The following is a 13,300-nucleotide window of genomic DNA, read 5'->3' as shown; positions in this document are numbered from 1 at the left end:
TGCACACAACGACTACCGGCTGCAAACACCCAAGGCCCAGCCAACGGGCCCACTGGGCTGAGGCTGCCAACAGCACATCACTGCGCTCTTGCACTTTTCCAGCTTCCTCCCACTAACTCACCCCGCCCTTCCTCTTTCAGAGCCGCCAGAGCGCCAGGGGACCACTCCGGTGGTGATAGTGCGCGGTACAAATGTACTTTCACATTAACATTAACTTCTAAAGGGCATTACTCACTGGCAAAGCCTGTTGCAACTGGGGATTGTTTGTGAGCATGTAGGTAGGGTTATCCAACTCCATGCTTCGAGGGCCGGAAATGTGTCGGGATTGTCAGGTTACGCCTCACTAATATTCATGAGACACATTTGCATACAATGATTCTAAATATGGCCATTCTCATGTATATTAATGAGAGATATCCTCAAAACCCGTCAGGATTCCGGCCTTCAAGGACTTGAGTTGGACTACTATGAGTAGAGTGTGTTTGGTGTAGGTATTGTGCACATTTTGTGTGTGTCCGCCTAGTGGTGGTATGTTCGAGGGCCGTGGAATTTTCTTATCAAGTCCAGGTGGATGGAATTGTAGTTGGGTTTGGAATGGAAGGTTAGCAAGGAGACTGGAGGCTGTTCTGCAATAAGGCATGTATTTCTGTCCATCTGAAGACTTTGTGCAACATAAACATGTGTTTCCCGGCTTCTATGCGGTGTGACAGTGGTGACGATGACGCAATTTCAAGCCATGGTGAACCCCTCAGTCTTCCCCAGATGCAAAGCCTGCTTATTCAATGCAATGTCCCAGCATGTAGTGGGGCCTGGCCCCTCACTATGCCACGCCCAACCCCTTGCAATAGTCATGTGGTCAGTCACTCACAGTGGCAGCCCATCCTTCACCATGTAGGTCCCACAACAGCTGCGCAGGTCGATGAGGCCGTCCAGGGCATTATACTGGCGCGTCAGCAGATGTTCAGGTGACCTGAAAAATAGGAAGACATATAGTACAAACACTTAAGAAAGCACTGATTTGAAGAGCAGTCAGACAGGACAAAACATCAAAACTAATCTGGAAGTGGCTGAAAGAGTGAATAAAGAGGCAAGCATGAAAACACAATATACTGAAAGAAAAGGTGGATAAGGGCAAATTCTTTTTTCGATTTTCTGTAATAACTTTTGATTTTTATATTTTCAATAGGTTTTCTACAGTAAGTTATTATTCATAGGCAGTGGGCTTTCAGCCTCCTTGCTCCCCCTTTCATCCACTATGGCTCTTGTAGACATTGACAAGCAAACACCATGTCTACATTTATTGAGTGTTATCTGTTTAAGGATACTAAGGAATTATTCTTGCAATTTCCATCCTGTTGAGCATTCATCCAATCAGGTTTGTGCCTGACAAATACATGACAATTCCAGGAACAACCTGATTGGATGAATGTTCCTGTGAATCAAATCATAGCACTACCTAAAGAAAAGTGCCCCCCTGCTTGCACTCTTTAGTGCCCTCTGTTGGGATGGCTTTTGTTAGCCACATAAAACAATCCATGTAGAAAGAGCTGCTGAGCAGCGCTGCAACATACCCGGCAATGCTTATAATAATAATAACTCTTTACAGGCTTAATACCCAGAGGTTTCTAATTGCGGACCCGGGATTCAAACCTGTGTTGCTCTGCGTCGTCTTGCTTCCAAGACAAGCACGTTGCCACTAAGCTATACTACCTGTGTCAACTTGCTGCAGCCAGTGTGCTGCCATTGCTAGGCAACCAAGTGTTGAGATCCCACCTGTGCCACTGTGTGTCTGGTTCGACCTGATGTGTGTTGCTTCAGCCTCCTCTTTTCCTGGTAGTCCGCACACCAGTCCTGCCTTTAACCCACCCGTGCTCATATTGTTCCTTCCTGCAGATCCCTGCACCTGCTCGAGATGGAGCCTGATGTCCCGCTGGACCAGTGCATAGTGTGTACCCTAGGCCAGGGCTGCTGGTAGAATGAGCAGCTGAGGCGTCAACCATGTGTTCCCTAGGCCAGGGCTGCTGGTAGAATGAGAAGCTGAGGCATCAACCACATGTATCCTAGGCTACGGCTGCTGGTAGAATGACCAGCGGAGGCGTCAACCACGTGTACCCTAGGCCAGGGCTGCTGGTAGAATGAGCAGCTGAGGCATCAACCACATGTATCCTAGGCTACGGCTGCTGGTAGAATGACCAGCTGAGGCGTCAACCACGTGTATCCTAGGCAGATCCCTGCACCAGCCCGCGATGGAGCTTGATGTCCCGCTGGACCAGTGCATAGTGGGTACCCTAGGCCAGGGCTGCTGGTAGAATGAGCAGCTGAGGCGTCAACCATGTGTTCCCTAGGCCAGGGCTGCTGGTAGAATGAGCAGCTGAGGTATCAACCACGTGTATCCTAGGCTACGGCTGCTGGTAGAATGACTAGCGGAAGCGTCAAGCACGTGTACCCTAGGCCAGGGCTGCTGGTAGAATGAGCAACTGAGGCGTCAACCACGTGTATCCTAGGCCAGGGCTGCTGGTAGAATGACCAGGTGAAGCGTCAACCACGTGTATCCTAGGCCAGGGCTGCTGGCAGAATGACCAGGTGAAGCGTCAACCATGTGTATCCTAGGCCAGGGCTGCTGGTAGAATGAGCAGCTGAGGCGTCAACCATGTGTACCCTAGGCCAGGGCTGCTGGTAGAATGAGCAGCTGAGGTGTCAACCACGTGTATTCTAGGCTGGGGCTGCTAGTAGAATGACCAGCTGAGGCATCAAACACGTGTACCCTAGACCGGGGCTGCTGGTAGAATGACCAGCTGAGGCGTCAACCACGTGTACCCTAGGCCGGGGCTGCTGGTAGAATGAGCAGCTGAGGCGTCAACCACGTGTACCCTAGGCCGTGGCTGCTGGTAGACTGACCAGCTGAGGCGTCAACCACGTCTACCCTAGGCTAGGGCTGCTGGCAGAATGAGCAGGTGAGGCGTCAACCACGTGTATCCTAGGCCGGGGCTGCTGCCAGAATGACCAGCTGAGGCGTCAACCACGTGTACCCTAGGCCGGGGCTGCTGGTAGAATGACCAGCTGAGGCGTCAACCACATCTACCCTAGGCCGGGGCTGCTGGCAGAATGACAAGGTGAAGCGTCAACCACGTGTATCCTAGGCCGGGGCTGCTGGTAGAATGACCAGCTGAGGCGTCAACCACTTGTATCCTAGGCCGGGTCTGCTGGTAGAATGATCAGCTGAGGCGTCAACCATGTGTACCCTAGGCCAGGGCTGCTAGTAGAATGAGCAGCTAAGGCGTCAACCACGTGTATCCTAGGCCAGGGCTGCTGGTAGAATGAGAAGCTGAGGGGTCAACCACGTGTATCCTAGGCCAGGGCTGCTGGTAGAATGAGCAGCTGAGGGGTCAACCACGTGTACCCTAGGCCAGGGCTGCTGGTAGAATGAGCAGCGGAGGCGTCAACCACGTGCACCCTAGGCCAGGGCTGCTGGTAGAATGAGCAGCAGAGGCGTCAACCATGTGTATCCTAGGCCCGGGCTGCTGATAGAATGAGCAGCTGAGGCGTCAACCACATGTACCCTAGGCCGGGGCTGCTGGTAGAATGACCAGCCTAGGCGTCAATCACATGTACCCTAGGCCAGGGCTGCTGGTAGAATGACCAGCTTAGGCGTCAACCACGTGTACCCTAGGCCGGGGCTGCTGGTAGAATGATCAGCTGAGGCGTCAACCACGTGTACCCTAGGCAGGAGTTGCTGGTAGACTGACCAGCTGAGGCGTCAACCACACCTACCCTAGGCCGGGGCTGCTGGCAGAATGAGCAGGTGAGGCGTCAACCACGTGTATCCTAGGCAGGGGCTGCTGGCAGAATGACCAGCTGAGGCGTCAACCACGTGTACCCTAGGCCAGGGCTGCTGGCAGAATGACCAGCTGAGGCGTCAACCACGTGTATTCTAGGCCGGGGCTGCTGGTAGAATAACCAGGTGAGGCGTCAACCACGTGTACCTTAGGCCGGGGCTGCTGGTAGAATGAGCAGCTGAGGCGTCAACCACGTGTATCCTAGGCCGGGGCTGCTGGTAGAATGAGCAGCTGAGGCATAAACCACGTGTACCCTAGGCCAGGGCTGCTGGTAGAATGACCAGCTGAGGCATCAACCATGTGTACCCTAGGCCAGGGCTGCTGGTAGAATGACGAGCTGAGGCATCAACCAGGTGTACCCTAGGCCGGGGCTGCTGCTAGAATGAGCAGCTGAGGCGTCAACCACGTGTACCCTAGGCCGGGGCTGCTGGTAGACTGACCAGCGGAGGCGTCAACCACGTCTACCCTAGGCCGTGGCTGCAGGCAGAATGACCAGCTGAGGCGTCAACCACGCGTATCCTAGGCCGGGGGAAAGCCAGAATGACCAGCTGAGGCATCAACCAAGTGTATCCTAGGCCGGGGCTGCTGGTAGAATGAGCAGCTGTGGGGTCAACCATGTGTATCCTAGGCCAGGGCTGCTGGTAGAATGAGCAGCTGAGGGGTCAACCGCATGTACCCTAGGCCAGGGCTGCTGGTAGAATGAGCAGCAGAGGCGTCAACCACGTGTACCCTAGGCCAGGGCTGCTGGTAGAATGAGCAGCGGAGGCGTCAACCAGGTGTATCCTAGGCTGGGGCTGCTGGTAGAATGAGCAGCTGAGGCGTCAACCACGTGTACCCTAGGCCGGGGTTGCTGGTAGAATGACCAGCCTAGGCGTCAACCACATGTACCCTAGGCCGGGGCTGCTGGTAGAATGACCAGCGTAGGCGTCAACCATGTGTACCCTAGGCAGGGGCTCCTGGTAGAATGAGCAGCTGAGGCGTCAACCACGTGTACCCTAGGCAGGGGCTGCTGGTAGACTGACCAGCTGAGGCGTCAACCACATCTACCTTAGGCCGGGGCTGCTGGCAGAATGAGCAGGTGAGGCGTCAACCACGTGTACCCTAGGCCAGGGCTGCTGGTAGAATGACCAGCTGAGGCATCAACCACGTGTACCCTAGGCCAGGGCTGCTGGTAGAATGACGAGCTGAGGCGTCAACCACGTGTACCCTAGGCCGGGGCTGCTGCTAGAATGAGCAGCTGAGGCGTCAACCACGTGTACCCTAGGCCGGGGCTGCTGGTAGACTGACCAGCGGAGGTGTCAACCACGTCTACCCTAGGCCGGGGCTGCAGGCAGAATGACCAGCTGAGGCATCAACCACGTGTATCCTAGGCCGGGGCTGCTGGTAGAATGAGCAGCTGTGGGGTCAACCATGTGTATCCTAGCCCAGGGCTGCTGGTAGAATGAGCAGCTGAGGGGTCAACCACGTGTACCCTAGGCCAGGGCTGCTGGTAGAATGAGCAGCAGAGGCATCAACCACGTGTACCCTAGGCCAGGGCTGCTGGTAGAATGAGCAGCTGAGGCGTCAACCACGTGTACCCTAGGCCGGGGTTGCTGGTAGAATGACCAGCCTAGGCGTCAACCACATGTACCCTAGGCCAGGGCTACTGGTAGAATGACCAGCGTAGTCGTCAACCATGTGTACCCTAGGCAGGGGCTGCTGGTAGAATGAGCAGCTGAGGCGTCAACCACGTGTACCCTAGGCAGGGGCTGCTGGTAGACTGACCAGCTGAGGCGTCAACCACATCTACCTTAGGCCGGGGCTGCTGGCAGAATGAGCAGGTGAGGCGTCAACCACTTGTATCCTAGGCCGGGGCTGCTGGCAGAATGACCAGCTGAGGCATCAACCACGTGTACCCTAGGCCGGGGCTGCTGGCAGAATGACCAGCTGAGGCGTCAACCACGTGTATCCTAGGCCGGGGCTGCTGGTAAAATAACCAGCTGAGGCGTCAACCACGTGTACCTTAGGCCGGGGCTGTTGGTAGAATGAACAGCTGAGGCGTCAACCACATGTATCCTAGGCCGGGGCTGCTGGTAGAATGAGCAGCTGGGGCATAAACCACGTGTATCCTAGGCCAGGGCTGCTGGTAGAATGACCAGCTGAGCCATCAACCACGTGTATACTAGGCCAGGGCTGCTGGTAGAATGAGCAGCTGAGGCGTCAACCACGTGTATCCTAGGCCAGGGCTGTTGGTATAATGAGCAGCTGAGGCGTCAACCACGTGTACCCTAGGCCAGGGCTGCTGGCAGAATGACCAGCGGAGGAATCAACCACGTGTACCCTAGGCCGGGGCTGCTGGTAGAATGATGAGCTGAGGCGTCAGCCACGTGTACCCTAGGCCGGGGCTGCTGCTATAATGAGCAGCTGAGGCGTCAACCACGTGTACCCTAGGCCGGGGCTGCTGGCAGTCTGACCAGCGGAGGCGTCAACCACGTCTACCCTATGCCGGGGTTGCAGGCAGAATGACCGGGTGAGGCGTCAACCACGTCTATCCTAGGCCGGGGCTGCCAGAATGACGAGCTGAAGCATCAACCACGTGTATCCTAGGCCGGGGCTGCTGGTAGAATGAGCAGCTGAGGCGTCAACCATGTGTACCCTAGGCCAGGGCTGCTGGTAGAATGAGCAGCTGAGGCGTCAACCACGTGTATCCTAGGCCAGGGCTGCTGGTAGAATGAGCAGCTGTGGGGTCAACCACGTGTATCCTAGGCCAGGGCTGCTGGTAGAAAGAGCAGCTGAGGGGTCAACCACGTGTACCCTAGGCCAGGGCTGCTGGTAGAATGATCAGCGGAGGCGTCAACCACGTGTACCCTAGGCCAGGGCTGCTGGTAGAATGAGCAGATGAGGCGTCAACCACGTGTACCCTCTGCCGGGGCTGCTGGTAGAATGACCAGCCTAGGCGTCAACCACATGTACCCTAGGCCGGGGCTGCTGATAGAATGACCAGCTTAGGCGCCAACCCCGTGTACCCTAGGCCGGGGCTGCTGGTATAATGAGCAGCTGAGGCGTCAAGCATGTGTACCCTAGGCAGGAGTTGCTGGTAGACGGACCAGCGGAGGCGTCAACCACGTCTACCCTAGGCCGTGGCTGCAGGCAGAATGACCAGCTGAGGCGTCAACAACACGTATCCTAGGCCGGGGGAAAGCCAGAATGACCAGCTGAGGCATCAACCACGTGTATCCTAGGCCGGGGCTGCTGGTAGAATGAGCAGCTGTGGGGTCAACCATGTGTATCCTAGGCCAGGGCTGCTGGTAGAATGAGCAGCTGAGGGGTCAACCGCATGTACCCTAGGCCAGGGCTGCTGGTAGAATGCGCAGCAGAGGCGTCAACCACGTGTACCCTAGGCCAGGGCTGCTGGTAGAATGAGCAGCGGAGGCGTCAACCAGGTGTATCCTAGGCTGGGGCTGCTGGTAGAATGAGCAGCTGAGGCGTCAACCACGTGTACCCTAGGCCGGGGTTGCTGGTAGAATGACCAGCCTAGGCGTCAACCACATGTACCCTAGGCCGGGGCTGCTGGTAGAATGACCAGCGTAGGCGTCAACCATGTGTACCCTAGGCAGGGGCTGCTGGTAGAATGAGCAGCTGAGGCGTCAACCACGTGTACCCTAGGCAGGGGCTGCTGGTAGACTGACCAGCTGAGGCGTCAACCACATCTACCTTAGGCCGGGGCTGCTGGCAGAATGAGCAGGTGAGGCGTCAACCACGTGTACCCTAGGCCAGGGCTGCTGGTAGAATGACCAGCTGAGGCATCAACCACGTATACCCTAGGCCAGGGCTGCTGGTAGAATGACGAGCTGAGGCGTCAACCACGTGTACCCTAGGCCGGGGCTGCTGCTAGAATGAGCAGCTGAGGCGTCAACCACGTGTACCCTAGGCAGGGGCTGCTGGTAGACTGACCAGCGGAGGCGTCAACCACGTCTACCCTAGGCCGGGGCTGCAGGCAGAATGACCAGCTGAGGCGTCAACCACGCGTATCCTAGGCCGGGGGAAAGCCAGAATGACCAGCTGAGGCATCAACCACGTGTATCCTAGGCCGGGGCTGCTGGTAGAATGAGCAGCTGTGGGGTCAACCATGTGTATCCTGGCCCAGGGCTGCTGGTAGAATGAGCAGCTGAGGGGTCAACCACGTGTACCCTAGGCCAGGGCTGCTGGTAGAATGAGCAGCGGAGGCATCAACCACGTGTACCCTAGGCCAGGGCTGCTGGTAGAATGAGCAGTGGAGGCGTCAACCACGTGTATCCTAGGCTGGGGCTGCTGATAGAATGAGCAGCTGAGGCGTCAACCACGTGTACCCTAGGCCGGGGTTGCTGGTAGAATGACCAGCCTAGGCGTCAACCACATGTACCCTAGGCCAGGGCTGCTGGTAGAATGACCAGCGTAGGCGTCAACCATGTTTACCCTAGGCAGGGGCTGCTGGTAGAATGAGCAGCTGAGGCGTCAACCACGTGTACCCTAGGCAGGGGCTGCTGGTAGACTGACCAGCTGAGGCGTCAACCACATCTACCTTAGGCCGGGGCTGCTGGCAGAATGAGCAGGTGAGGCGTCAACCACGTGTATCCTAGGCCAGGGCTGCTGGCAGAATGAACAGCTGAGGCATCAACCACGTGTACCCTAGGCCGGGGCTGCTGGCAGAATGACCAGCTGAGGCGTCAACCACGTGTATCCTAGGCCGGGGCTGCTGGTAAAATAACCAGCTGAGGCGTCAACCACGTGTACCTTAGGCCGGGGCTGTTGGTAGAATGAACAGCTGAGGCGTCAACCACATGTATCCTAGGCCGGGGCTGCTGGTAGAATGAGCAGCTGGGGCATAAACCACGTGTACCTTAGGCCGGGGCTGCTGGTAGAATGACCAGCTGAGCCATCAACCACGTGTATACTAGGCCAGGGCTGCTGGTAGAATGAGCAGCTGAGGCATCAACCACGTGTATCCTAGGTCAGGGCTGTTGGTATAATGAGCAGCTGAGGCGTCAACCACGTGTACCCTAGGCCAGGGCTGCTGGCAGAATGACCAGCGGAGGCATCAACCACGTGTACCCTAGGCCGGGGCTGCTGGTAGAATGACCAGCTGAGGCATCAACCACGTATACCCTAGGCCAGGGCTGCTGGTAGAATGACGAGCTGAGGCGTCAACCACGTGTACCCTAGGCCGGGGCTGCTGCTAGAATGAGCAGCTGAGGCGTCAACCACGTGTACCCTAGGCAGGGGCTGCTGGTAGACTGACCAGCGGAGGCGTCAACCACGTCTACCCTAGGCCGGGGCTGCAGGCAGAATGACCATCTGAGGCGTCAACCACGCGTATCCTAGGCCGGGGGAAAGCCAGAAGGACCAGCTGAGGCATCAACCACGTGTATCCTAGGCCGGGGCTGCTGGTAGAATGAGCAGCTGTGGGGTCAACCATGTGTATCCTGGCCCAGGGCTGCTGGTAGAATGAGCAGCTGAGGGGTCAACCACGTGTACCCTAGGCCAGGGCTGCTGGTAGAATGAGCAGCGGAGGCATCAACCACGTGTACCCTAGGCCAGGGCTGCTGGTAGAATGAGCAGTGGAGGCGTCAACCACGTGTATCCTAGGCTGGGGCTGCTGATAGAATGAGCAGCTGAGGCGTCAACCACGTGTACCCTAGGCCGGGGTTGCTGGTAGAATGACCAGCCTAGGCGTCAACCACATGTACCCTAGGCCAGGGCTGCTGGTAGAATGACCAGCGTAGGCGTCAACCATGTTTACCCTAGGCAGGGGCTGCTGGTAGAATGAGCAGCTGAGGCGTCAACCACGTGTACCCTAGGCAGGGGCTGCTGGTAGACTGACCAGCTGAGGCGTCAACCACATCTACCTTAGGCCGGGGCTGCTGGCAGAATGAGCAGGTGAGGCGTCAACCACGTGTATCCTAGGCCAGGGCTGCTGGCAGAATGACCAGCTGAGGCATCAACCACGTGTACCCTAGGCCGGGGCTGCTGGCAGAATGACCAGCTGAGGCGTCAACCACGTGTATCCTAGGCCGGGGCTGCTGGTAAAATAACCAGCTGAGGCGTCAACCACGTGTACCTTAGGCCGGGGCTGTTGGTAGAATGAACAGCTGAGGCGTCAACCACATGTATCCTAGGCCGGGGCTGCTGGTAGAATGAGCAGCTGGGGCATAAACCACGTGTATCCTAGGCCAGGGCTGCTGGTAGAATGACCAGCTGAGCCATCAACCACGTGTATACTAGGCCAGGGCTGCTGGTAGAATGAGCAGCTGAGGCATCAACCACGTGTATCCTAGGCCAGGGCTGTTGGTATAATGAGCAGCTGAGGCGTCAACCACGTGTACCCTAGGCCAGGGCTGCTGGCAGAATGACCAGCGGAGGCATCAACCACGTGTACCCTAGGCCGGGGCTGCTGGTAGAATGACGAGCTGAGGCGTCAGCCACGTGTACCCTAGGCCGGGGCTGCTGCTATAATGAGCAGCTGAGGCGTCAACCACGTGTACCCTAGGCCGGGGCTGCTGGCAGTCTGACCAGCGGAGGCGTCAACCACGTCTACCCTATGCCGGGGTTGCAGGCAGAATGACCGGGTGAGGCGTCAACCACGTCTATCCTAGGCCGGGGCTGCCAGAATGACGAGCTGAAGCATCAACCACGTGTATCCTAGGCCGGGGCTGCTGGTAGAATGAGCAGCTGAGGCGTCAACCATGTGTACCCTAGGCCAGGGCTGCTGGTAGAATGAGCAGCTGAGGCGTCAACCACGTGTATCCTACCCCAGGGCTGCTGGTAGAATGAGCAGCTGTGGGGTCAACCACGTGTATCCTAGGCCAGGGCTGCTGGTAGAAAGAGCAGCTGAGGGGTCAACCACGTGTACCCTAGGCCAGGGCTGCTGGTAGAATGAGCAGCGGAGGCGTCAACCACGTGTACCCTAGGCCAGGGCTGCTGGTAGAATGAGCAGATGAGGCGTCAACCACGTGTACCCTCTGCCGGGGCTGCTGGTAGAATGACCAGCCTAGGCGTCAACCACATGTACCCTAGGCCGGGGCTGCTGATAGAATGACCAGCTTAGGCGCCAACCACGTGTACCCTAGGCCGGGGCTGCTGGTAGAATGAGCAGCTGAGGCGTCAAGCATGTGTACCCTAGGCAGGAGTTGCTGGTAGACGGACCAGCGGAGGCATCAACCACATCTACCCTAGGCCGGGGCTGCTGGCAGAATGAGCAGGTGAGGCGTCAACCACGTGTATCCTAGGCCGGGGCTGCTGGCAGAATGACCAGCTGAGGCATCAACCATGTGTACCCTAGGCCGGGGCTGCTGGCAGAATGACCAGCTGAGGCGTCAACCACGTGTATCCTAGGCCGGGGCTGCTGGTAGAATGAGCAGCTGAGGCATAAACCACGTGTACCCTAGGCCAGGGCTGCTGGTAGAATGACCAGCTGAGGCATCAACCACGTGTACCCTAGGCCAGGGCTGCTGGTAGAATGATGAGCTGGGGCGTCAACCACGTGTACCCTAGGCCGGGGCTGCTGCTAGAATGAGCAGCTGAGGCGTCAACCATGTGTACCCTAGGCCGGGGCTGCTGGTAGACTGAAAAGCAGAGACGTCAACCACGTCTACCCTAGGCCAGGGCTGCAGGCAGAATGACCAGCTGAGGCGTCAACCATGTGTACCCTAGGCCAGGGTTTCTGGTAGAATGAGCAGCTGAGGCGTCAACCACGTTTATCCTAGGCCAGGGCTGCAGGTAGAATGAGCAGCTGTGAGGTGAACCACGTGTATCCTAGGCCAGGGCTGCTGGTAGAATGACCAGCTGAGGCGTCAACCATGTGTATCCTAGGCCGGGGCTGCTGGTAGAATAACCAGCTGAGGCGTCAACCACGTGTACCCTAGGCCAGGGCTGCTGGTAGAATGAGCAGCTGAGGCGTCAACCACGTGTATCCTACCCCAGGGCTGCTGGTAGAATGAGCAGCTGTGGGGTCAACCACGTGTATCCTAGGCCAGGGCTGCTGGTAGAATGACCAGCTGAGGCGTCAACCATGTGTATCCTAGGCAGGGGCTGCTGGTAGAATAACCAGCTGAGGCGTCAACCACGTGTACCTTAGGCCGGGGCTGCTGGTAGAATGAGCAGCTGAGGCATCAACCACGTGTACCCTAGGCCAGGGCTGCTGGTAGAATGAGCAGATGAGGCGTCAACCACGTGTACCCTCTGCCGGGGCTGCTGGTAGAATGACCAGCCTAGGCGTCAACCACATGTACCCTAGGCCGGGGCTGCTGATAGAATGACCAGCTTAGGCGCCAACCACGTGTACCCTAGGCCGGGGCTGCTGGTAGAATGACGAGCTGAGGCGTCAGCCACGTGTACCCTAGGCCGGGGCTGCTGCTATAATGAGCAGCTGAGGCGTCAACCACGTGTATCCTAGGCTGGGGCTGCTGGTAGAATAACCATCTGGGGCGTCAACCATGTGTACCTTAGGCCGGGCCTGCTGGTAGAATGAGCAGCTGAGGCATCAACCACGTGTATCCTAGGCCAGGGCTGCTGGTAGAATGAGCAGCTGAGGCATAAACCACGTGTACCCTAGTCCAGTGCTGCTGGTAGAATGACCAGCTGAGGCATCAACCACGTGTACCCTAGGCAGGGGCTGCTGGTAGAATGACGAGCTGACGCGTCAACCACGTGTACCCTAGGCCGGGGCTGCTGGTAGACTGACCAGCGGAGGCGTCAACCACGTCTACCCTAGGCCGGGGCTGCAGGCAGAATGACCAGGTGAGGCGTCAACCACGTCTATCCTATGCCGGGGCTGCCAGAATGACCAGCTGAGGCATCAACCACGTGTATCCTAGGCCGGGGCTGCTGGTAGAATGAGCAGCTGTGGGGTCAACCACATGTATCCTAGACCAGGGCTGCTGGTAGAATGAGCAGCTTAGGGGTCAACCACGTGTACCCTAGGCCAGGGCTGCTGGTAGAATGAGCAGCGGAGGCGTCAACCACGTGTACCCTAGGGCAGGGCTGCTGGTAGAATGAGCAGCGGAGGCGTCAACCACGTGTATCCTAGGCTACGGCTGCTGATAGAATGACCAGCTGAGGCGTCAACCACGTGTATCCTAGGCCGGGGCTGCCAGAATGACCAGCTGAGGCATCAACCACGTGTATCCTAGGCCGGGTCTGCTGGTAGAATGAGCAGCTGAGGCGTCAACCACGTGTATCCTAGGCCGGGGCTGCTGGTAGAATGAGCAGCTGGGGCATAAACCACGTGTATCCTAGGCCAGGGCTGCTGGTAGAATGACCAGCTGAGCCATCAACCACGTGTATACTAGGCCAGGGCTGCTGGTAGAATGAGCAGCTGAGGCATCAACCACGTGTATCCTAGGCCAGGGCTGTTGGTAGAATGAGCGGCTGAGGCGTCAACCACGTGTACCCTAGGCCATGGCTGCTGGCAGAATGACCAGCGGAGGCATCAATTACGTGTACCCTAG

General features: G+C 57.5%; 1 protein-coding gene across 1 annotated transcript in view; it reads right to left on the bottom strand.

Moving 5' to 3' along the window:
- The window catches only part of LOC138528198 (transient receptor potential cation channel subfamily M member 2-like), a 602,757-nt gene that overhangs the window by 54,954 nt on the left and 534,503 nt on the right, over positions 1 to 13,300 (bottom strand). Inside the window, exon 28 of the mRNA XM_069639650.1 lies at positions 869 to 970. Within this exon, the coding sequence (XP_069495751.1) occupies positions 869 to 970 (102 nt within the window). The remainder of the gene's footprint in view (positions 1 to 868; positions 971 to 13,300) is intronic.

Source organism: Ambystoma mexicanum, chromosome 7q (genome assembly GCF_040938575.1).
Source record: "Ambystoma mexicanum isolate Mex_15411 chromosome 7q, UKY_AmexF1_1, whole genome shotgun sequence".
Classification (NCBI taxonomy): Eukaryota; Metazoa; Chordata; class Amphibia; order Caudata; family Ambystomatidae; genus Ambystoma; species Ambystoma mexicanum.
The sequence above is the reverse complement of the archived record's forward strand: the minus strand, read 5'-3'. Positions and strand labels throughout refer to the sequence as shown.